We start from the raw sequence: 23,006 nt of genomic DNA, 5'->3' as shown, positions 1-23,006 counted from the left end.
CAAGCATGAGAACTTGAGTTCTGATCCCCAGCACACACAAAAGCTGGGCATGGCAGTGTGTGCCTGTAACCACAACACTGAGGGTATTTTAATAATGAAGATGGGAAAACACCGCGATGGACATCAGCTACCACTTGTTTAAGTAACTGCCAGACACCATGCTAGAGAGGTTCCTTGAATCCACACAAACTGACAGTTATTTACTACCAGGACCTCAGCGACCTCTTTCTTACAGCCCCACCTGGGATGGCCCTACGCGCCACTTACTGGACTACTTGGCCCAGCTTAGCCCTGGCGCGTGCGCACAAAGACCCAATCGCCGGATTCGCGATCTGAGCGGGGCTGGGCGGGGCTTAAGGAGAGGGCGGAGCTGCGTTGGTAGGAGATGCGAGGGTCGCGGCCACTACAGTTGGCCTCCGGCTGGCTCGGCCCACGGATCCCGAGTCGAGAACGTGAGCACCGCTGAACCCCCTGCGAAGCTGGCTGAGCGAGGGTAACACAGAAGCGAGACCCGGGGCTGGGCGGATGCGCTGCGAGGACCCGAGCCCGACCACCGCACCTCAGACCCCAGTTAGGCCCCGCCCCGGAATCCCAGTCTCCGCCCCTTCCGCTGCGCTTCCCCTTCCCCCCTGGTTTTCTGAAATTCCTGAGGCGGGTACCTCGGTTTTCTCTTGTCTTTAGCCCCTTCCAAAGTTTAGCGTCTGCTGCACCGGAAGCCCGGATCGTGCGGGTTCTGCGACTTGATCCTGGGTTCCGAGGGCTGCGTCTAGCCGGGCTCCCTCAGGGCAGGTTATACCGCACAGGCGCCCAGTTGGTTTCTGATACAAAGTGGTTTCTGACTGAACAATCATGTTCTAGCTTGGAATCCTGTAAGGAGTGGCTTTATGCTTCACTCATGCAAATTGACATGCTGGGACTGTGGACCACGAGGGAGTATTTAGGGAGTTACTCTCTGCGGGCGTGGTGGTGCACGCCTTTAATCCCAGCACTGGGGAGGCAGAGGCAGGCGGATCTCTGTGAGTTCGAGGCTAGGTCTACATAGTGAGTTCCAGGCCAGCTGGGGCTACAGGGAAACCCTGTCTCAAAAAAAACAAACAAAAAACACCAGCATCGGACCCAGTCAGTGGTAGGGACTGCACTCAGGAAACTGAGTCCCAAGGATGCTCTCTGTCATGGCCAAGGACTGCTCAGCCCTACTGCCTACGAGAAGGAGAAATAATGAAATGGGTGAGAAGGGTGGGGGAAGAATAGGGTTGTTATCGTGTTGTTTGTTTAGCAAGGAGGGCTCCAGCTCCACCTTCAGAAGCCCCAGGAGGCTGGGCTCAGTCACTCGTCCCAAACACAGCAATTAAAGAGATGTGTAATTGTGAAAAGCAGCGGAAGATTGACCACTGTGTCACATTGGCAAGAGGATCAGGTACAAGGGCCCAGGAACCCCAAAATTGTGTGTGGTGCGCTGATGTGCGCTTTAGGGTTAAACAGAAAGAAACTGAACAGGGCACAATAGATGTGCATAATTAAGCAGCCCCCAGCAAGGTGTGGCTTAATGATCCTGGTCTCAGCTCTGATTCTGCAGGATGGAAGTCCTTTCTGCCTGTGGGAACTCCTTCCAGGCTTTGCGGTTTCTGGGGTTCAAGCATAGCGGCTATCTTTGCATCTTCAGCCTTGAAGGGAGATGAGATAGGTTATGTAGGCAGACAGTCCTTGAGTGTCTGAGTATCAGTCTGTCTTGCCTGAGTCTGACCCGATGTAAAGGAGACAAACCAAAGGAAGGCAAGTGCCAGGCTTCATCCTGTTTTTTTGTTACCCGTGCGGGCCCCAATGAGGAGTCAGTGTTTGTTTTTGTTGTTTTGTTTTTGCTTTTTAGCAAACATAGTTTATAAATGCCTGTTATAGGGAAGGCTTGATATCAGTGAAAAACACTTCAAAGAAAAAGGACATGGAAATGCGTTTTTCATAGAAGGGAGCTTGAGGCCACATCACAGGTGTCTACTGTTAAATGTTTCTCTTTAATGGTCTTGCTTTAATTTGTCAGGGACTCAAGATTGATGGGATTTTTCTTTTTCCAGTGTACACATAACCCTTAATGTGCTTCATAGAATTCAGTTTCTGAAAATAAGAAACACAAACATTGCCATTTCCTGTTTCTGGGATACCAGTTTGTATTATAGTTATTAAGTATATTTTTATTGTGTAATAGTTTTTCATTAATACTTTAAATACTATGCATAAGTGTTTAATCTGCGAAAATAACTTTTATGTAATCTCACAAAATCATAAAGAAATACATAGTTGTTACTACGATAGTGTCTTTATTTAAAGAGTAAAAATGAGTGAAACATTCTCCCTTTCACAAAAGATTAAAAAAATTGTTCCTAGCAACAAGTGAAATATTAAAGTATCTAAATTTTCATGCCCTTTAGATCTGATGATATTAAGTTATTTTGTTTTGCAGTTGTGAATTTTAAAACATTTTTGTGCTGTTTCCAAGATTGATTTTGGTTCTTCATAAAAAACAGTAGCACAAAATGATAAATGTAGAAAACAACAGGCCTCACTAAAAATATTTGGGGGGGCAGCCAGAAAAAGAAACGTCACACTTGAGCATCACTATTAATCTGGGGAGAACACAACTAAATAATTTTTCCTAACTTCCTGGTGTGGATCAGTTGTGTCACATGAAGAACAATCACTCACACATAACAAACTTCCCTGATTGGGTTAATTTTTTTTTTTTTTTTTTTGGTGCCATTACAGATTTGCAGACTTGGGCTAGCAAGAAGTGAACATTGTGGGTAATTTTAAAACAAGTAAACATTTCATTATTAAAAATAATTTTTGATTTATATTTATTTAATGTGTATGAGTGTTTTGCCTGCATGTACTTAAGTGCACTGGTGTCATACAATGCCTGGAGAGGCCAGAAGAGGGCATAGGACCCCCTGGAATCCATGAGAGTTCTGGGAACCAAACCAGGGTCCTCTGCAAGAGCAGCATGTGCTCTTAACAGCTGAGCCATCTCTCCATCCCCATTTCATTATTTTTGTACTTACAAATGATAGCCAAGAATTTTATCCTTCTTCTTTTGAGTTAATTCTAAATTCTCATGAAAAACTGAGCAAAGAATGAATAGCATGAATCATGTTTTCCTTCACAACCTGCTTTTAATATTATTTCTCCCCCTGATGTTTGGTGTGTTTGTATGTATACAAATGTAAATGTGTGGAGAACCAGGGGTTGACTTTGGGAGTCTTCCCCACATAAAAATTATTTAGAACTGGGTGTGGTGGTACATGCCTTTAATCCCAGCACTTGGGAGGTAGAGGCAGGTGGATCTCTGAGTTTGAGGCTAGCCCAGTCTACATAGTGAGTTCCAGGCCAGCTAGTGCTACATAGTGAGATTCTGTCTCAAAAAAATTATTTTAAAGATTTAAAGAATACATCATTTAATAATCTTCCCCTCTGAATACCTGTATGCCTTCATATATGTATAAAATGGTAAGCTAGTCATATATAGATAGCTGTAGGAACATACACATATATAGTATTCAAAAGGAAAAATTAAATAAGCAGTTTTTTTAAAAAAAAAAAAACTAGCTGTAAACAGAGGTGAAGTTTTGCTCCTGTAATTGGAGGTAATTTACTAACATTTTAAAGGTGAATCACTGTTGTCCAATCTAACTTGATATCAGAAAGAGAACTATATAAACAATGCCTCATAGTAAACCAGTACGAGAGATTAAAAGTCGTACAAATCGAAACCAAAGTTTTATTTTCTGGCTGAATTATTTTTTTAAAAAGTCACACACGCACACACACACACACACAGAGCCCAGAAATGATTTTGGAATAATTGTGTGCGTGTGTTCCTGAGGGGTTCATGGAATTTGTGTGTTTGTGTGCACATATATGTATGCACATGTAGAGGCCAGAAGACAGCTTCAGCTGTGGTCTTCATTTTTTGAGACAGGGTCAGTAGGCTAGGCTGACTGGCCGTGAGTCCCAGGGATCCACCTGTCTCTACCTCCCCAGTGCTGGGATTACCATCATGAACTACAGCCTCAGGATCTGCTTTACTGGCTATGCTATCTCCCCAACCGCATTTTGGAATTTTTAAAATTGAAAGTTTTATTTTATGTATATGAGTGTTATGCCTGTGTGTATGTAAGGGCAGCTGTGCCGTGCAGTGCCCACAGAAGACAGAGAGGGTGTCAGATCTCTGGACCTAGAGTTACGGATAATTGTTACCTGCCATGTAGATGCTGGGATTTGAACCCAGGTCTTCTTCAAGAACAGCCAGTGCTCTTAACTGCTGAACTAACTTTCCAGCTTCCCCCCCTTTTTGGAATTTTTGCAATAGCTAGTTTTTTATAATTAAATGCTCTCTCAAAATTATTTAAATCCAAACTCATTCAATTTTATGTCTTGTGGGGCTTATACAGAGTTCAATATTGTATAAATGTATGTTTTATCTGGACCAACTGTAGGGTCTTAAACACCCAAAAGGAAAGTATAACCAAAGATTAAAGGGATCAATATAATTCTTTAAAAGTCCATGTGTATAGCTAAAGGCTACATAACAAGCAACAATGCCAGACAGAAGATACCTTCCTTTGAGTTGTTGGCCAGGGTGACCCAAGAGACTCCCAGACAGAAACCCAGCATAGAACTGGGAAAATGAACAGCAGACCCCAATCTTCTCCAAAGGAATATTGATGAGTGATTGCTGCTAGATGAGGAAAAGCTGACCTTCCTAAAACAAAGATCTCTAGATAGGTTTTCTAGATTCAGCAGATGGACAAGCACTGGGGAATGGCTGGGAGTGCCAACAACACAGTGGACAGTACCAGGGATGACAGAGTATGTGGGCTCCAATTGGGGCTGGGGGCTATGGGAGGGTGCCATTTGGGAAATGGTTATATAGATAAATAAGATTGGGATGTTCTGTATAATATGCACAAAAAACCAACAAATTAAAAAAGTGAGTTATATTTGAGGAGAAAGCAAAAAAATTACTTCATGTTAATTAGCAGAGGTGATAAACATTACCAGTGAAATCTACCTGATGATTATAACCATGCTCAGGTGCCAAAGATCCAAGTGTAACCGACTGTGACTAGTAATAATCATGCAAATAGAGATTAGAGAAGCATGTGCAAACATCTAAGTCTTAGTAGCATTAAAAATGAGTCTTCCTGTAGGAAGCAGTATATTTTAAAATGAAATGGAGATCTTTTTTAAAGGTTAAAAACGCATTCAATTTTATGTCTTACAGGGTTTATACTGAATTCAGTATTGTATGACTGTATTAGTTCAACAGTGAACCTAAAAATTTTATAGCCACTTTTGAAAGAGCTGTATCTTTGCTCTGGAAACTGTTAATGAGTATGTTAAAGCTGGAATGAAATGCTTCTAAAAAATAAAAATAAATTTAAAAAATTATTTAAATCCTTGGCCCAACATAATGAATAATCTATATAGGAAGCTATTAATGGCTTGAGGTAAGCCAGATTTAAACCTGGATCTTTTCTTCAGCATTCTTCTTTTGCCAGCTAACCTCTTATTATCATTTACTTGCAAATATATAAATTAATAAGCTGATTGTTTAGTAATTTATTAGCATGATTTTGATAGGAACATTTTAGCTTAGCTTGATCAGATGGAACAGGCACATATGCTTTAGCTGAAATATTCCGTTTTCCAGTTTTATGTAAAGCTGCAGAGAGGAAGCAATTACATTTTCAAAAAACAGTTAAGCCAGACTGTCTCCTGGAGATGCTTCACTTACTTTCATTTTCGGATGCTGCTGGCTATTTCTGGTAGGAAATATTTATACATACTTAGAAAGCTCCTTGGACTCCCAGTAGGTGCTGGGCCCCATTATCTTTTTTCCATTTATAGAAAAGCAGTAGGCAAGGCCAGGACTGTGACTACTGGGCAGTTCTGCTCCATGCTTGCAAGTTTCCTCTGTCCATGTGCTGTAACCACTTGGTTCAGTTCTGCTGCACTATTTTCCAATAAGAGTCTTCAAGTCGGGCTCTGGGGATGTAGTTCACTTGGTAGCATGTTTGCCTATTCTGGATGAAGCCAGGGTTCCATCCCCAGCACCACATAAAACTGGGTATGATGGTACACTCCTGTAATCTCAGCACTTGGGAGGTGAAGGCAGGGGTTCAAGATCATCCTTAGCTACTCAATGAATTCAAGAGCAACCTGGGCTATAGAGACCCTGTCTCAAAAATAAAGTCACAAACAAACTTGTACACAAATCTCTTGCTTAGACCTTAACAAATCACATCCCTCTCGTAATAATGCCCACAGCTGAGTTTCTCATGGGTCGGTATAGGCACTTTTTTCCCCATTGTTCCGATTTTTGTGCAAACAATTCAGGCTGGTTTCATCAATCAATCCAAAAGTGCATAGTACGTTTATGAGCATCCCTGTCAGGAAGTTGTTTTACAAACACTGGCACAGCTGGAGTTGACCATGGCTTGCTGCTCTGTCCCCAGGTGAACATCTGCCTTCTCCTGAAATCTTTGGAGCTCTCCATACTTTGTACTTTGGTTTATAACTTTAGTGCTAGTTGTAGGAAACTGCATTGATGCTGGAATAATTTTCACAAACTGATCAGTTTTAACTGCCTCACTCATTGTTTTTAGCTTGCCAACAAAATATCCTGAAGAAACTCCAGACAACTATTGAACTTTTGCCAAGATTCTCTCTCTCTCTCTCTCTCTCTCTCTCTCTCTCTCTCTCCCCCCACTCTCGCTCTCCCCCTCTCTCCCTCATCAAGATATATATCTTGGTTGAGACTCCACAATTCTCTGCTTGAAATGTTGAGTGTGGTGACATCTCTACAAATCATGCTGAACTCTTCTGTTACCCATCACCCAATGTAGCTCTTCCTCTGTGGACCATTGTGTAGGATCATCAGCCATCCCCCTGACATCTTGTGCTCTTCTGTAACCTTCCAGTGCAGCAACCCATCTTGCTACCAACAGGTAGCAAGGTTTCATCTGAAATGGTAATGATGTGTTTTATCATTTGCACTTCAAAAAGATGTGCTTCTGTTTCAGCATGGTGAGTATCTGATCAGAAACTACCCAGCACTTTCTGTAGTTTTAGCAATTTCAAAGATGTTTAGCTTTAGTTCTATTCCTTGGTAAGAAATTCTCTGTCTTTACTCCTTGGTCAACTAAGTGGTGGCATCTGCATCCAGCTGGATAGCTTGAGGTCAATTTCATGAGCAACCAAAGAACACTGCAGTCTTAGCAGTAGTAGCTTTCCTAACTTTCTATTGGTTCATTACTTGGCTTACATTCAGTAAGATGGAGGGTTGTGCCATAATTTTTTTTCTGCAGTTTGGTTTCTTGGTTCTACTAATCTTAATTTCTATCAGTGCTTCTGTTTTTCCTTTAGTCATGGTTGAAGTATTTCAAAAGCTCAGTCCCTCCACTTTTCCCCTCCTGTTTGACTTCTGTCTCATCTAGAGCTGTCAGGTTACATATTGTCCCATAAGAGCTTCCTGTCTAGTGAGGCAAGTGTATTTTTAACTTTTTCCCCCCTACAAGGATCAGTAAGGAAATCACTGTTTCAAAGTACTGAATGTCACTAAGAGAACTGGTAATGCCACTGGATTTTTCCAGGAATCACTGAAGTATTTAATCAAGGAATGTTAGGTTCCTCTTTTCTAGCTTTGTCTTATCCATTCAAAGCATAGCATAGCATAGCATAGTCCAAAGACAGCAAGAGATAATTCTGAGCCAAATGTGAGTGACTAGACCTGGGAACATGGATTCAGGTTACCCTGCATGCCATGTTCCAGTATGGAAATCATTAAATGAAATTTTATAGTCACAGAACAAGGGAAATTCCTAACTCAATGGATTCACTAAGTACATTGGTAGATTCATGAGAGAGGCAGGTCGTGGCAGAGCAGGAAAGTCATTCTTTGGGTTTTAGATGCTATAACATTCTTAGCTTTAGAATTGGTGGATGATAGTGGTCTGCTAAGTAGTACAATCTAGAAGTTTTGCTTAATAATCACAGAGGTGTTAGGTCAGATGCAGAGGTTGGTAGTAAATAGCTATTAAGAGTCTAAGGATAGCCCTGGATAAAACTGCTCTTGATCTGTAACATCTACAGTCATTAAGTTCTAGTCAGGCAATCCAGCTGCAATATTTCTACACACTTGTGACTTCTTCAGAGAACTTCAGTTCACAAGTTTCGTTTTTTAATAACGTGAAAGAAAGGCATCAAGGAAGAATTAGATGGGGCTGGAGAGATGGTGTGGTGTGTTTAAGAGCATGTGTTATTCTTGCAGAAGACTGGAGTTTGTTCCCAGACCCACATCAAGCAGCTCAGCATTTTTCTAAGGTGTAGGCTGACGTGCATTGATTGGACTAGAGAAAATTAGGATTTTGTTACCATGTGAGTTTTTAAGAACTTTTTCCTCTCGGTTACTGATTTAGATTTAGACTCATGATGTATTTTAAAGGAATTACTTGTCATGGTAGGTGTACAGGTTTCTGTAAAATCTGGAAAGCCTGACAAAACAATAAATAAGCCAGGTCCTTGTGCTTTCATTCCATCCATTTCAGTGTGAAGCTCACCATGTCACTGATGCACAAACACACTATGACTAACAAGTGAGTTCTAAACATGCTGTATGGAATGATAACCCGTTTATATAGAGACAGATTACATACAGAATGTAGATGACACGAAGAAACATAAAAGAGAAAAACACGAATTCACTATCTTAAAATTATACTCAAAATTAGTCTTTTTTTTTTTTTTCGTCTTTTTGAGACAAGGTCTCTCTGTAGCCCCAGCTGTCCTGGAACTCACTATGTGGACCAGGCTGGCCTTGAACTCACAGAGATCCACCTGCCTCTGCCTCCCGAGTGCTGGGATTAAAGGCGTGCACCAACATACCTGGCTAAAATTAGTCATATATATATATATATATTTGGTCTTTTTGAGACAGGGTCTCCCTGTAGCCCCAGCTGTCCTGGAACTCACTATGTAGACCAGGCTGGCTTTGAACTCACAGAGACCCGCCTGCCTCTGCCTCTTGAGTGCTGGGGTTAAAGGTGTGTGCCACCACGTTAGTCATATTTTTATATGAAGTCAGTGACTGTATCTTATTACCTTTACAGATAAACTATTTTCTAAAAGTAGTTTTGTTTTCCTCATCACTTTGACCTTAGGTTTGGCTTTTTGATATATAATAAAATGCATTTATCTGTTCATGTCATTCAATAGGTATTTTCTTGAATGTTCCCTATATAACCTTTGTTATTTTCAGGTCAAACAATTATGTTAAATATACCTATAAGAAAGCTACATGTGAGGCTGGAGAGATGGCTCAGTGGTTAAGAGCACTGGTTGCTCTTGCAGAGGACTGGGGTTCAATTCCTGTACTTACATGGCAGCTAATAACTGTCCTAAGTCCAGTTCCAGGAGATCTGATGCTCGCTTCTGACTTCCATGAGCATTGAATGACATGGGTGCACTTATACACATGCAGGTAATACACTCATACACATAAAATAATAAATAAAGTATTTTTTAAATGCTACATGTAGGCCAGGCATAGTTGTACACTCCTTAATCCCAGCACTTGGGAGGCAGAGGCAGGTGGATCTCTGTGAGTTCAAGTCCAGCCTGGTCTACATAGTGAGTTCCAGGCCAGCTGGGGCTACAGGGAGACCCCTTCTCAAAAAAACCAAAAAAAAAAAAAAAAAAAAAAAAAAATGCTACATGTAATGGAAGAGTGGAAAATATGCTGCATTCATTTGAAGTTTGGGGAAATTACTATTTTTTTCTCAGTAAGAATACATATTTTTTAAAACATTAGCAGATCTTTCAAAATTTAATTTGAATGTTACCGTAGCAGGAGCCACAGTGTCTGTAATAACTGCACTGTGTAGGGGTGGTGTGAGTTCTTTCTTTTAAAGACTTGTTTCTAAAAATATTTTATGTATTATAATTTTTATTTTATATGTATTGCCTGAATAATATAAGTGCACCCATGTCGTGCAATGCCCACAGAGGTCTAAAGAAGGTGTTGAATTCCCCTGGAACTGGAGGTATGGATGGTTGTTAGCTGCCATATTGGTGCTGGGTAGAGCAGCCAGTGCTCTTAGCAGCTGAACCATCTCACCAGTCCTAAAGACCTTGCTTTTGTTTTGTCTTCTTTTGTTTTGTTTTCTCTTTTTCAGACAGGGTCTCCTCGTAGCCCCAGCTGGCCTAGAACTGGCTATGTAGACCAGGCTGACCTTGAACTCACAGAGATCTACCTGCTTCTGCCTCCCAAGGTTTAAAGGCATGCGCCACCACGCCCAGCCCAAGACTTAAAATTATTTATTTTTATTTTATTTGTATGAGTGTTATGCCTGCATGTAAGTGCACCTATCTCTTGCAGTGCCTATGGAGAATAGAATAGGGTATCAGATCTAGAACTAGAATTACAGATGATTGTCAACTGCCAGGTCTTCTGCAAGAATATCCAGTGCTCTTAACCATTGAGCCATCTCTCCAACCCTAAAGACTTATTTTTAATTTTTTAAAATTGTGTGTGTGTGTGTCTGTATATATGTATCTTTGTGCATGCGTGTGCACAAGTGCAGGTGCCTATGGAGGCCAGAGGCATTAGATCTGGAGTTTGAGTACCTGGTGAAAATTCTGTGCGTTTTATTTCAGTTAAATGAAGTGTTTTGATAACAAAATAAGAAGTAGCTGAGAAAAACAAAGAAAAGCTGGCTGTGAGTGCCTAACACGCACAAGATGCTGGGCTCCAGTCCCAGCACCGGGAAAAATCGAGCTGTATAGCTTTGGTGACTACATAATGAATGTGAACTAGATTTGGGCATCTGAATGTCTTAAACTGTTAGTGACTGCTTGTGCTGTTTCAAATCAATTATCTAGTATCACAACAGCTGAAAGTCTAGCATGGAATTTGTTTAGTTTCCTTCCCCATGTTGATTTATTACAGGATGGTGTGACATAGTTACCCAAGCAGATGGACTATGATGTCTTCAAGCAGTTAAGTAGACAAAGTAACCACTGTATCCCAGGAACAAGAAAAGGAAGGCAAGGAGAAAACGGAATTTTTGTTTAAATGTTTGTTTTGAGACAAGGCAGCCCAGGCTGGCTTTATTCATGGTCCTGCCTTGGCTTCCCAAGTGAATCACCATGCCTTGCTAAGGATGACTGTTTTTACATTCCTCTTTATTTGTTTGTCTGTTTTGTTTTTTGTTTTTTGTTTTTGAGACAGGGTCTCCCAGTAGCCACAGCTGGCCTGGAACTCACTATGTAGACCAGGCTGGCCTTGAACTCACAGAGATCCGCCTGCCTCTGCCTCCTGAGTACTGGGATTAAAGGTGTGTGCCGGCACACCCAGCTTTATTTGTTTTTTGGAAACAGGGTCTCCCTGTAGTCCCAACTGACCTGGAACTCACTATGTAGACAAGGCTGGCCTCCATCTCACAGAGATTCATCTACCTGCCTCCACCTCCTGAATGCTGGGATGAAAGGTGTACACCACCATGCCCAGCCCTTTGCATCCTTTCTTTAAGAAAGAGAGAAAAAGAGAGAGAGTGAGAATGATGGTTGGTGAGGTATCAGTGGAATAATGGTAGAATATTTTGGCAGTTTACTGAGCAGTTGCACATAGCAGTATGTTGTTGTTTTCATAAACATGTGCTATTTATTGTCCAGAATACCAGAACTGGCACTTTTAGAACATTACTCTGTGACTCCAATTGGAATTTTATTTGATCATGAAATTAACAGTTCTCTGGTATCTTTCATGGTTTAAGAGTATTTGGGGTATTTTGTTTTGTTTGTTGTCCAAAAATTTTGGAAATGAATGTAAAAAATGCGAAATATTTCCTGAGATTCTCTGTTTTTGTCAGTTTACTCTAAAGATTTTGAAAATTGCAATCATGTTACCTATTAATGTTGTTTTAACATCTTTCAGAAATAATTTTTAATAAGACCTTGTAGTCATGGCTAGCTCTGACGTGAAACCAAAATCAATCAGTCGTGCCAAACAATGGTCAGAAGAGATAGAAAATCTGTACAGATTTCAACAAGCAGGATATCGGGATGAAATTGAATATAAACAAGTGAAACAAGTCTCTATGGTAAGACTTATGCCTCTACAAATCTGAACTTTAAAAGAAATTGTTAGATGGTGTAAAGTACTTTATAAAACAGAGTAATAGAGACCAACAGAAGGGAATTCTCCGTAACTTATTTATGAAAAGGAGACTAGGGCCCAGGCAGATGGTTTACAGCCTAGGGGGCAATGTGACCCCTGGTTGTGCACATTCAGAATGATTTAACTACTAGTGCCCTTACACAATTAATCTTTCATGGTAGACCATAAAAACAGTCCTTTCCCTTATTCTGGTAATTCTATTATAAGATACTTTGTTTGTGGTAAAGCAGTTACTTCCCCTGTATTTTGACTATGAATGCGTAAGGAGTTGTATATATTGTTTTCTCTTTTGTGTTTTATAGGGGAATTGTTTGTTTTTTCAGACAGGATCTCACTCTTTAGCCAAGCTGACCTCGAATTCACTATGTGGCCCAGCGTGTCTTAAATTTACAGCAATCTTCCTATCTCTGTTTCCCAAGTGCTGGGATTACAAATGTGAGCTACAGTATCCACACCTTGTTAAATTATATTTTTTGGTGGAGATTATACATGATAAGAAACTGTCAAGGAACAGCTCCTGACTTTGGTTATACATTCCAGGCTTTTTTGAGAGCATAGGGACAGATTTGCCTTACAAAGACAGACTAAAATCTAAACCTTACACCATTTATAATGCAGTATTTTTAAAAATTCATTTAGTCTATTAGAACCTAAGAGATGGATATTTTAAAGTTAATTTTTCTCATGTCATATGAGAACAGAAGAGATATATATTTTAAATATATTTTTTCTCATGTTATTTTTTATATTTGTGTGTGTGTGTGTGTGTGTGTGTGTGTGTGTGTGTGTGTGTATGTGCCATATTTGTGCAGGTACTTGAGGAGGCCAGAAGAGGGTATTAGATCCCCTGGAACTGGAGTTAGAGGTGGTTATGAGCTGCCTGGTTTGGGTGCTGGGAATTGAATTTGGGTCCTCTGGAAGAGCAGCAAAAATTCTTAACCTCTGAACCATCTCTCCAATCCCCTGAGATGATTTTTAAAGACTATTGTAGACTCTTACATTGTATTTATAAATATATTCAAATTTTAGATTTAGGGTTACACTAAACTATTTATTCTTACCTCAGTTTTTTTACTTTTTTTTTAAAGAACAATTTTTATTTTTATGTGTATGTGTGTGTGCCTGTGTGTATGTGCAATGCCTGCCTTAGTAAACTATCATAGAAGCTAGGTGTGATGACACATGACTGCAATCCAAGCACTCAGGAAGGAGGTGGAGGGAGTAGGATAGCAAGTGTGAGGACAGTCTGGACTCTGAAGCAAAAAGGAAGGGAAGGAAGGAGGGAGATAGGGAGGGACAGTGAGGAAGAGAGGCGGGCAGGGAAGAAAATCATGTTTGAGTGTCTGATACTGTGGTGTTCATAACAATTTGTTGCATAAATAAACATAAGTGTTCAATGAATGACTAATGATAGCTTTCTTGACATTCATTCTCTTGGAGAACAAAATAAGTAACAATAGCAAGACTTCGTGCCGCAGTGGAAGTTGTAGTTCCCCTTGACATCTGGACAGGATGACTGTTGAAGGCTTGCACCGATGGGAATGTCCCTGCCATTGGGCAGTGGTCTGATCTGAAGGTTTGAGCAAAGCTCTGTCTCCTTACCTGCACCATGCACTATTATGGTGCTATTCGTGCCCACTGTCTCTCTGCCTGAGCAGAATGTGAGTTCACTAGAGGATCGTCTCATTCTGTCCAGTCACAGAAAGGAAGGTCCAGATCAAATGGCCATGATTAAGTTCAAAGCAAAGAGAGAAAAGAAGTTAAGAGATGGCAGGGGATGGGGAGGGTGCAGATAGGGGAGTGGGTCTAAATCTGATTAAGATGTATGTATGAAATGCACAAAAATTCAATAAAAATATGTTTCTAAAAAGATGGCAAGAGATCCAAAGAAAAACATCTATAGGCTGCTGAGCCCAGATGTGATCTAGCAATTTGGAGGATCCTCTCATGTAAAGTGGCCCTGAATGTTGTGAAGAGTGAGTGGGTGCCTATTTATATACTCAACAAGATGATCTCCAGGATGTAGTAAAGGAACCTGTCACAGTGTCTTGACAACAGCCCCTTTCCCTGCTGAGCATAATGGGAGCTTTGACTTAGTGCTAGAAAGACTTGGTGTTTTCCTACAAGATGAATGTTGCAGGGCCTACCAAGTTGATCAGATGTGCTGAGGTTTATTTTTACAGATATGTGTATAAATCAGACAAGAAAAATAAAGAAGATGCAATATCCAGGCATTGTGGAACATGTCTGAAATCCAAGTAGTCAGGAAACTGAAGTAAGATCTTGAGTTTGAGGCCAGCTTGGGCTACATAAGGAGACTCGTCTCAAACAAACAAAAACAAAGTGAAAGCAAGGGAAAGGGAAAAAGCAAAAAGAACATGTATTACCAGCCAGTAGCAGCCCACCTGACGCACACACCTTTACTCATGTTTTTTTATTTGCAGGCTGTGGTTGGTAAGAGGACTGTGAAAAGGAAGGCTCTCCTGTATTAATAGTGTTGAGTACAGGATTAGAGTTGCCAAAACCTGGATTGGGTTTTTAACAAGGATAAAGTTCATCCCAAAAACTCAAATGGGAATTGAATTTGGGTCCTCTGGAAGAGCAGCAAAAATTCTTAACCTCTGAACCATCTCTCCAATCCCCTGAGATGATTTTTAAAGACTATTGTAGACTCTTACATTGTATTTATAAATATATTCAAATTTTAGATTTAGGGTTACACTAAACTATTTATTCTTACCTCAGTTTTTTTACTTTTTTTTTAAAGAACAATTTTTATTTTTATGTGTATGTGTGTGTGCCTGTGTGTATGTGCAATGCCTGCCTTAGTAAACTATCATAGAAGCTAGGTGTGATGACACATGACTGCAATCCAAGCACTCAGGAAGGAGGTGGAGGGAGTAGGATAGCAAGTGTGAGGACAGTCTGGACTCTGAAGCAAAAAGGAAGGGAAGGAAGGAGGGAGATAGGGAGGGACAGTGAGGAAGAGAGGCGGGCAGGGAAGAAAATCATGTTTGAGTGTCTGATACTGTGGTGTTCATAACAATTTGTTGCATAAATAAACATAAGTGTTCAATGAATGACTAATGATAGCTTTCTTGACATTCATTCTCTTGGAGAACAAAATAAGTAACAATAGCAAGACTTCGTGCCGCAGTGGAAGTTGTAGTTCCCCTTGACATCTGGACAGGATGACTGTTGAAGGCTTGCACCGATGGGAATGTCCCTGCCATTGGGCAGTGGTCTGATCTGAAGGTTTGAGCAAAGCTCTGTCTCCTTACCTGCACCATGCACTATTATGGTGCTATTCGTGCCCACTGTCTCTCTGCCTGAGCAGAATGTGAGTTCACTAGAGGATCGTCTCATTCTGTCCAGTCACAGAAAGGAAGGTCCAGATCAAATGGCCATGATTAAGTTCAAAGCAAAGAGAGAAAAGAAGTTAAGAGATGGCAGGGGATGGGGAGGGTGCAGATAGGGGAGTGGGTCTAAATCTGATTAAGATGTATGTATGAAATGCACAAAAATTCAATAAAAATATGTTTCTAAAAAGATGGCAAGAGATCCAAAGAAAAACATCTATAGGCTGCTGAGCCCAGATGTGATCTAGCAATTTGGAGGATCCTCTCATGTAAAGTGGCCCTGAATGTTGTGAAGAGTGAGTGGGTGCCTATTTATATACTCAACAAGATGATCTCCAGGATGTAGTAAAGGAACCTGTCACAGTGTCTTGACAACAGCCCCTTTCCCTGCTGAGCATAATGGGAGCTTTGACTTAGTGCTAGAAAGACTTGGTGTTTTCCTACAAGATGAATGTTGCAGGGCCTACCAAGTTGATCAGATGTGCTGAGGTTTATTTTTACAGATATGTGTATAAATCAGACAAGAAAAATAAAGAAGATGCAATATCCAGGCATTGTGGAACATGTCTGAAATCCAAGTAGTCAGGAAACTGAAGTAAGATCTTGAGTTTGAGGCCAGCTTGGGCTACATAAGGAGACTCGTCTCAAACAAACAAAAACAAAGTGAAAGCAAGGGAAAGGGAAAAAGCAAAAAGAACATGTATTACCAGCCAGTAGCAGCCCACCTGACGCACACACCTTTACTCATGTTTTTTTATTTGCAGGCTGTGGTTGGTAAGAGGACTGTGAAAAGGAAGGCTCTCCTGTATTAATAGTGTTGAGTACAGGATTAGAGTTGCCAAAACCTGGATTGGGTTTTTAACAAGGATAAAGTTCATCCCAAAAACTCAAAAGAAACTTTTTTATTTTTTGTCTTTTTGGGACAGGGTCTCCCTGTAGCCCCAGCTGGCCTGGAACTCGCTTTGCAGACCAGGCTGGTCTTGAACTCATACAGATCCCTCTGCCTCTGCCTTCAGAGTACTGGGATTAAAGGTGTGTGCCACTATGCTCGGCTCCAAAAGGAACATTTTCAGTAGTTTTCAGTAGTAACAAGAACACACTGGTCTTAGCATTAGGATGCACTGTGATGAGTTATGGGCCAAAGATGTTATTACTTGACACTCTTAAAAATGTCCTAAAAGACTTGGGAGGCAGAGACGGGAGGATCTCTGTGAGTTCAAGGCCAGCCTGGTCTACATAGTAAGTTCCAGGATAGCTGGGGGCTACAGGGAGACCCTGTCTCAAAAAGACAAAAAAAAAAAATGTCCTAAAAGGCTATACATCCCCCCACCCCACCCCCACACACATTAGCATTGGGGATGTGGCTCCCTAAAGTGCTTGTTTAGTACACATGAAGCCCTGGGTTCCATTCCAAGCACTATACAACCCAATGCTCAGTGGTGTTTGCCTGTAATCCCTGGGTGGAAGCAGGAAGATCAGAAATTCAAGGTCATCCTCAGGCTACATGGCACACACAGCAAACAAACAAACAAATTCACAAAAAACAACCACATATTAACTTGACCAAGAAGTCATGACATTGAAACTGGAGAGGAAGAAGAAAAAAATGTTCAAATTAGATCAAACCAAATGATAAAATGAGCAAATCAGAAAAACGAAGAAAAAAATAGTGGGAAGGACAAAAAAGAAACGTGTGTGCACAGTGGGAAGACGAAGCAATTGCTGAGGACTGTGTTCATGATCTCAAGTGTCTATTAAAAATCAGACTATGGGGCTGGAGAGACGGCTCAGTGGTTAAGAACACTGGTTGTTCTTGCAGAAGACCTGGGTTTGATTCCCAGCACCCACATGGCAGCTAACAACTGTCCATAACTCCAGTTCCAGGGGATCCGACAGCCTCTTCTGATCTCCGAGGGCATTGCACGACATGGGTGCACTTACCTACATGCAGGCAATACACGCATACACGTAAAATTAAAAAAAAAATCAGACTTGAAGGTGAACCTTGGGCAGAAGGAAGTACCACCAGACGCTTTAAGTCTGCTGGCCTCCGTTAGCATGCATCCATGATCAGCACACATTGTTTCAGCAGGGCCCTGTGACCGGAGCCCAATTTCCTCCTGGGATATCAATTTTAGAATTTATCATGCTTTAAATCATTTGTAAACGTAAGAGCAATGAACTTTATTTGGAATGCTTCCTCGGTCTTGGCCCAGTGTACACATTAAAACCCTGGAACCCAACTCGAAACACTAAATTCATTACTTGTTTTGTCCTACAGCATAAGGTAGGAAATTAAGGTGGGTTTTGTGTGTGCAAAATACTCTGAGTGCAAGTGTTTTTAAATTTAATATTACACTTGAAGTTTTGATACAAATTGTACTCTATTTGACAGTGAAATATGACATAAAATAAAATTGGCATTACAGTGCTTATATTCTGGCTGTTCACGTGCAGGTAGACCGTTGGCCGGAGACAGGATACGTGAAGAAACTCCAGAGAAGGGACAATACCTTCTACTACTACAACAAGCAGAGGGAGTGTGAAGACAAGGAGGTCCACAAAGTGAAAGTTTACGCATACTGACCTCTCCGTTTGTATTCCTTGGCAGTGCTATTTTAAGAATTCATTGTTTACATTTTCCATCATGTAAACATCATTTGACAAACTCATTCAAATTTCTGTCTTTAATTCAGTGTCTTTCAGCATAAAAACTGTGATCTGCTCTCTGATTGCCCTGTCTAGTTCTGAAATACTGTAGCAGTGCTGAAGTTGTGCCTGGCCTGTGCCTGCTCTTTACCATTCTAGCCACATCATGGGAAATCAGCCCCTTTGAGTCACTCCAGTGGCTGGGCTAAAGATACACATTCTTAGAGCAGATCAGTGTTCCACCAGCCCCCCTCCTTACCTCTGTACTAAAACAGAGCTTCTGTGGCCTGAGGGCTTTTGTTTTTGTATGTGGAGTCCTTTGCTTTTTCCTGGGCAGATGGAAAATGCCAAGAGATGCCCACTCAGGAGAATCCCTTCTCCACTACCTGATGGGGATGTCAATTCCCCAGCCAAAGGAGCAAGTCTGCTGTGCTTTACATTGGCTCCCAGGGTTTTCCTAGTAGTACTACTGCCCCAATCGCCTACAGTGGTTTCAACCCAGATAACTGACTCCTTTAGGTTCCTCCCTGTTCTTCTACTTTCCTGACCTTCTGCTATGGATTTTCCCCTCCTGAATAAACCTTGAACCTGAAGCTTTATCTCAGGGTGGGTCTTCCTCCACCTAAGAACTCAGGCTGCAACCTGCCTGAGATCACTGCAGAAGCAGCTGGAGTGTTAATAAGGAAGGCACTTGAGTCAGCCCTCCTGTGACTGGTGCAGTGGACCAGATGTTCAGACCAGGACTCTAAACAAGTTTTGTGGCTCAGGAGCAGTATACTGTCCTCTTGAGAAGCTTTTATTTGGGAAGCTCAGGGTTGGAAGTTCACATAGAGTTTATGTATGATAAGTGCTCAAACAGTGCAAAAGAAATTTTACAGTAAGAAAACAGCACAGCTTGCCTAAGGCCATGGCGACAGGCCCAATAACAGACCTCCTTTGATGTGTGTAAAGCAGGGTGAGGCTTGTGCCAACCTGTTCCAGCATCCCAGAAACAGGTTTCTTATCAGTCCCAGCAGCCTGGGAACTGATTCACTCCCTGAAGGGTCTGCATCAGCAAAGCTCCAAGAAGTCTCAACTCTTAGTGAGTTGAGCACTATCATCCTTAAGGGATAGCTACAGGCACTGTTACCTTTAGGCAGTCATACCCTTCTCAAAAATCCTTCAGTCTTAGGGGTTGGAAAGATGGCTCAGCCGTTAAGAACATGTACTGCTCTTCCAGAGGATCTGAGTTGGGTTCCTAACGACCATGTCAGGTGGCTCACAACTACCTGCAACTCTAGCTCCAGGGGACCAATTGCCATCTTCTCTGGCCTCTGTAGGTAGACTCATTACCACACATAGACACATACATGAGAATAAAGTAAATCTAAAAGATATTTTCAGTCTTAAATATTCTGAGATCAACTAAATAAAAGTTCACTTCAAGTTTAACTACTTTTCTCCTTTTCTCAAGATTTTTCGTTTCACCACTTATAAGTTTTGGGTTTTAAATATAATTTTTATAAAGGCTCACAGCCATCAGTTCATTCAACTTCAGCCACAGGGTGAGCCACCATCTTCACCCTGAAACTTCATTTGTTTTCCCAATTCAAACTTGTTGGGGACCCCTCCTGTTTAGGGTAGCAGTCTCCCCATGTCTGGATAGCCACAAGCTGGCTCGGCGCAAATGGGGAGACTCCCTGTCTCAGCGGGGCACCTTCTGCTCTCCTCCCTGACTTACTTTTGAAGTGCCCGTCACAAGATTCATGCCCTCCGGCACAGGAGCTACCAGGTTTTAATCAGGCGTTGTCTGATAGCCTGATAGAAGCCCACCGCCCTATGTAAATGAAGCATTCCAGGAGTACCTATCAGCTAAGGCTTCTTCTACTGTCTCCACACTATAAATAGTCCTAGTTTTACCCCAATAAAGCTGGAGCTGGAGCTGAATCACTGAGATCTGAGCTGAGTCACTTGTCTGAAGCTGTAACACTAAATCCTGTGATCCAGTCTCCCCGGGGGGCACTATCCTTCCGTCATCGACTCATGAAGACCCTGCTTTCACCGTTTCTCGCGCCTCCCCTCGTGACCTGGTGGCCAACGGGTCTTGAACCCTAGAGGGAGTGCACGGTGGAAATTGAAATGGAACCTGACCAGGCAGCTGACAGCGGTCCTAGAGCCGCCAGCTCCGGTAGCAGAGACCCTCAGCAACGTGGTGCGCGAAACCCGCACACCCCAGTGGCGGAGAGCCAGGGACCCAAACAGCAGACGTGGTCCACGGGACCCACTGCACTCCAACGACGTGTGGGAGACCAGCACCACGCCCAGCAGCTGGCGCCCCGAGATCCCCGCACGCCCATACAAACTCATGTTTTTCAAAAAATTTTTTTGTTCTTTCAAACAAGTACACAGCCATAGTGAAAAGGGGAAATAAACTGGTAAGTCTCTTATAAGCCTTCCTCAAAGCCTGGAGTCTGTACCAAGCCTTCTATCTTTCTGGTCATGATTTTTATCAACTTCCAGCTTTGATAGACATGTAGGTGCTGAGTGTAAGCAATTTTCTCAACCTGTTACTGCCTTCTCCCTCTCTAAAACCCACTGTAGTGGGGCTGGTGGTGCTCACCTTTCATCCTAGCACTTGGGAGACAGAGGAAGGCAGATCTCTGTGAGATCAAGGCCAGCCTGGTCTACATAGTGAGTTCTAGGCCAGCCAGGGCTACACTACAAAGTGAGACCCTGTCTTAAAAAACAGAAAGAAAAACCCCACTATGATAGGCAGAATAATTGTTTCCCCAAGCTAGCCATACCCTTCTCCTTGGAATCTGTGAATACATTGCTTACATGGCAAGAGAAAGTAGCACTTATAATTAAGGCTCTTGAGCTGGAGAGACTTTCCCGAGTTATTTGAGTAAGGCCAAAGTAATCACAAGGGTCCTTCCAGGAGGGTACCATGTACCAGAGTTAGGGAAGCAGACAGTGTGTGTGAGTGATTCAGGGAGGAGGCAAAACGAGAGAGGAAACAGCCTTTTGAAGCCGAAAATGCAAGGAAATGATTCACTTTAAATCAAGTAAGACCCATTTCAGACTTCTGGCCTTCGGAACTATAAGAGAATAAACTAACATTTCCAACACCTCACTCTGCACTGATTTGTGACAGCACCAATAGGGAGCACACCTGCATGGAACAGATGAAGCAAATACTCTCAATGTCCGTGTAGCTTTCCTCATGAGGCTAGTCTTCCATTTTTTAAAAATTTTTTACAAAAACTTTCTTGAGAATTTCATACATGCATATAAGGTGTTCTGATCAAATCCATGCCCACTCCCTCCCCTCCAACATTCCCCCCTCTGAAGAGGTAACCCTAAAATCTTTTAAGGATTAGTTGCAAGCTCCCAAATACTTTTGACATTGTTGGCCTTGGAACAGAGTAGTTGCTAACAGGCCCAAGGACATTTTGACTTTTAGCCAAGAAACTGGTTATATTTCTTTGGGGTCTTTTTACCCTAACTGCCTAGGAATTCCTACCTCCTAGTCTTATCACACCATCCTCTGAAGGGGTTACCCAAATTGCCAACAGGGAATAGGGATGCCAACCACTCTGGCTTCTTCCATGCTGAACAAGGATGCAGGGTGTGGCAACTGGGGTACGCCTTCAGTGGGTCTATCTAAAACACTTCCAAATTGCATAACTTTTGTTTCTAAGGGGAGAAGAAAGTCCTTGAATCATGAATGGGAGATGTGAAGGAGAAGTAAAGGCAAGAGCAATTAGCATTACAAGTTCTAGATATTCAAGAGCTAGAAAAAAGAACAGGGCAATTTTCAAATGTTCATATGAGAGTTCATTGGAGTTTCTTGACAAGGGCTTCCAAAAGCATCCCTCTATTGGGTTACTCCTCATTTTTCTTTTGTCTTCCAAGGTTGGACTAGTTGGTTGGGAAGAGTGGCTGGGAAGAGTGGCTGGATATTCAGGTGAGGGTCCAGTGACCCTGCTTGGCCCTCCTTTAATGAATGAGCACAACTGTCAACAAGCCCAACTGTCACTATGTTTAGCGATCAGGCTCAGCTGAAGTCATGATGATGGTAGTTATTTCATGCAGAAGGGACTGTTGTATATCATCATCTTATTAAAAGAACCTGGAATTTAAGAGGATTTGGTGCTAAGAGCCACGGAGAACATACGTTGTTTGTTTTTCTGAGTCTGTGTTACTTCACTTAGTATAACAATTTCTAGATCCATCCATTTACCTGCAAATTTCATTATTTCATCTTTCCTTACTGCTGAATAGAACGCCATTGTGTAAATATACCACATTTTTGTTAACCACTCATCAGTTGAGGAACACTGGGTTATTTCCATCTCTTTGCTATTGTGAAAAGAGCAGCAACAAACATGGTTGTACAAGTGTCTCTATAATAGGATGAGTCCTTTGGGTATATGCCAAGGAGTGGTATAACCGAGTCATATGATAGGTTCATTTTTAGTTTTCTAAGAGTTCTCCACACTGTTTTCCATAGAGGCTGCACAAGTTTGCAATCCCACCAGCAGTGAATAAGCATTCCCTTTCCTCCACATCCTCGCCAGCATTTGGTATCATTTATTCTCTTGATCCTTTTTAGGGTTCCAAATAGCAGCAGTTTCCCCCCTCCCCAACAGGGACCTCACCTTGACCTTTGGAGTCAAGGGAAACAAACTCTGCTGAGAAGCAGCCTGCCTCTCCTCTGATCTCCGAAGATAAGATAAGCAGATTCTAATTATAAACCAGAGATTTTAGAAGCTGTTTATCACAACAAG

At 41.8% G+C, this 23,006-nt stretch overlaps 1 protein-coding gene across 3 annotated transcripts; it reads left to right on the top strand.

The window, feature by feature from the left end:
• The first annotated feature begins 347 nt into the window (after positions 1-347).
• Positions 348-18,303, top strand: Meig1 (meiosis/spermiogenesis associated 1). Of its 3 annotated transcripts, none has more exons than XM_017798482.2 (3): positions 348-452; positions 11,987-12,152; positions 18,046-18,303. In XM_017798482.2, exons 2-3 carry the CDS (start codon positions 12,015-12,017, stop codon positions 18,172-18,174), a joined length of 267 nt encoding a protein of 88 aa, XP_017653971.1. In that variant the 5' UTR covers positions 348-452; positions 11,987-12,014; the 3' UTR covers positions 18,175-18,303. The 3 variants fall into 3 exon arrangements, with proteins under 3 accessions (XP_017653971.1, XP_008832559.1, XP_029420000.1); XM_008834337.3 differs by having other exon boundaries at positions 364-493; XM_029564140.1 differs by lacking the exon at positions 11,987-12,152 and having other exon boundaries at positions 364-651; positions 18,046-18,260.
• The last annotated feature ends 4,703 nt before the right edge of the window (positions 18,304-23,006 follow it).

Source organism: Nannospalax galili, unplaced genomic scaffold (genome assembly GCF_000622305.1).
Source record: "Nannospalax galili isolate Female #2095 unplaced genomic scaffold, S.galili_v1.0 scaffold677, whole genome shotgun sequence".
Classification (NCBI taxonomy): Eukaryota; Metazoa; Chordata; class Mammalia; order Rodentia; family Spalacidae; genus Nannospalax; species Nannospalax galili.
The sequence above is the reverse complement of the archived record's forward strand: the minus strand, read 5'-3'. Positions and strand labels throughout refer to the sequence as shown.

Excerpts from the sequence above, each read along its gene's own strand:
- Meig1 (XM_017798482.2), top strand. The coding sequence starts at position 12,015 with ATGGCTAGCTCTGACGTGAAACCAAAATCAATCAGTCGTGCCAAACAA. Across the intron at positions 12,153-18,045 it reads AAGTGAAACAAGTCTCTATG|GTAGACCGTTGGCCGGAGAC; the intron begins GTAAGACTTATG and ends GTTCACGTGCAG.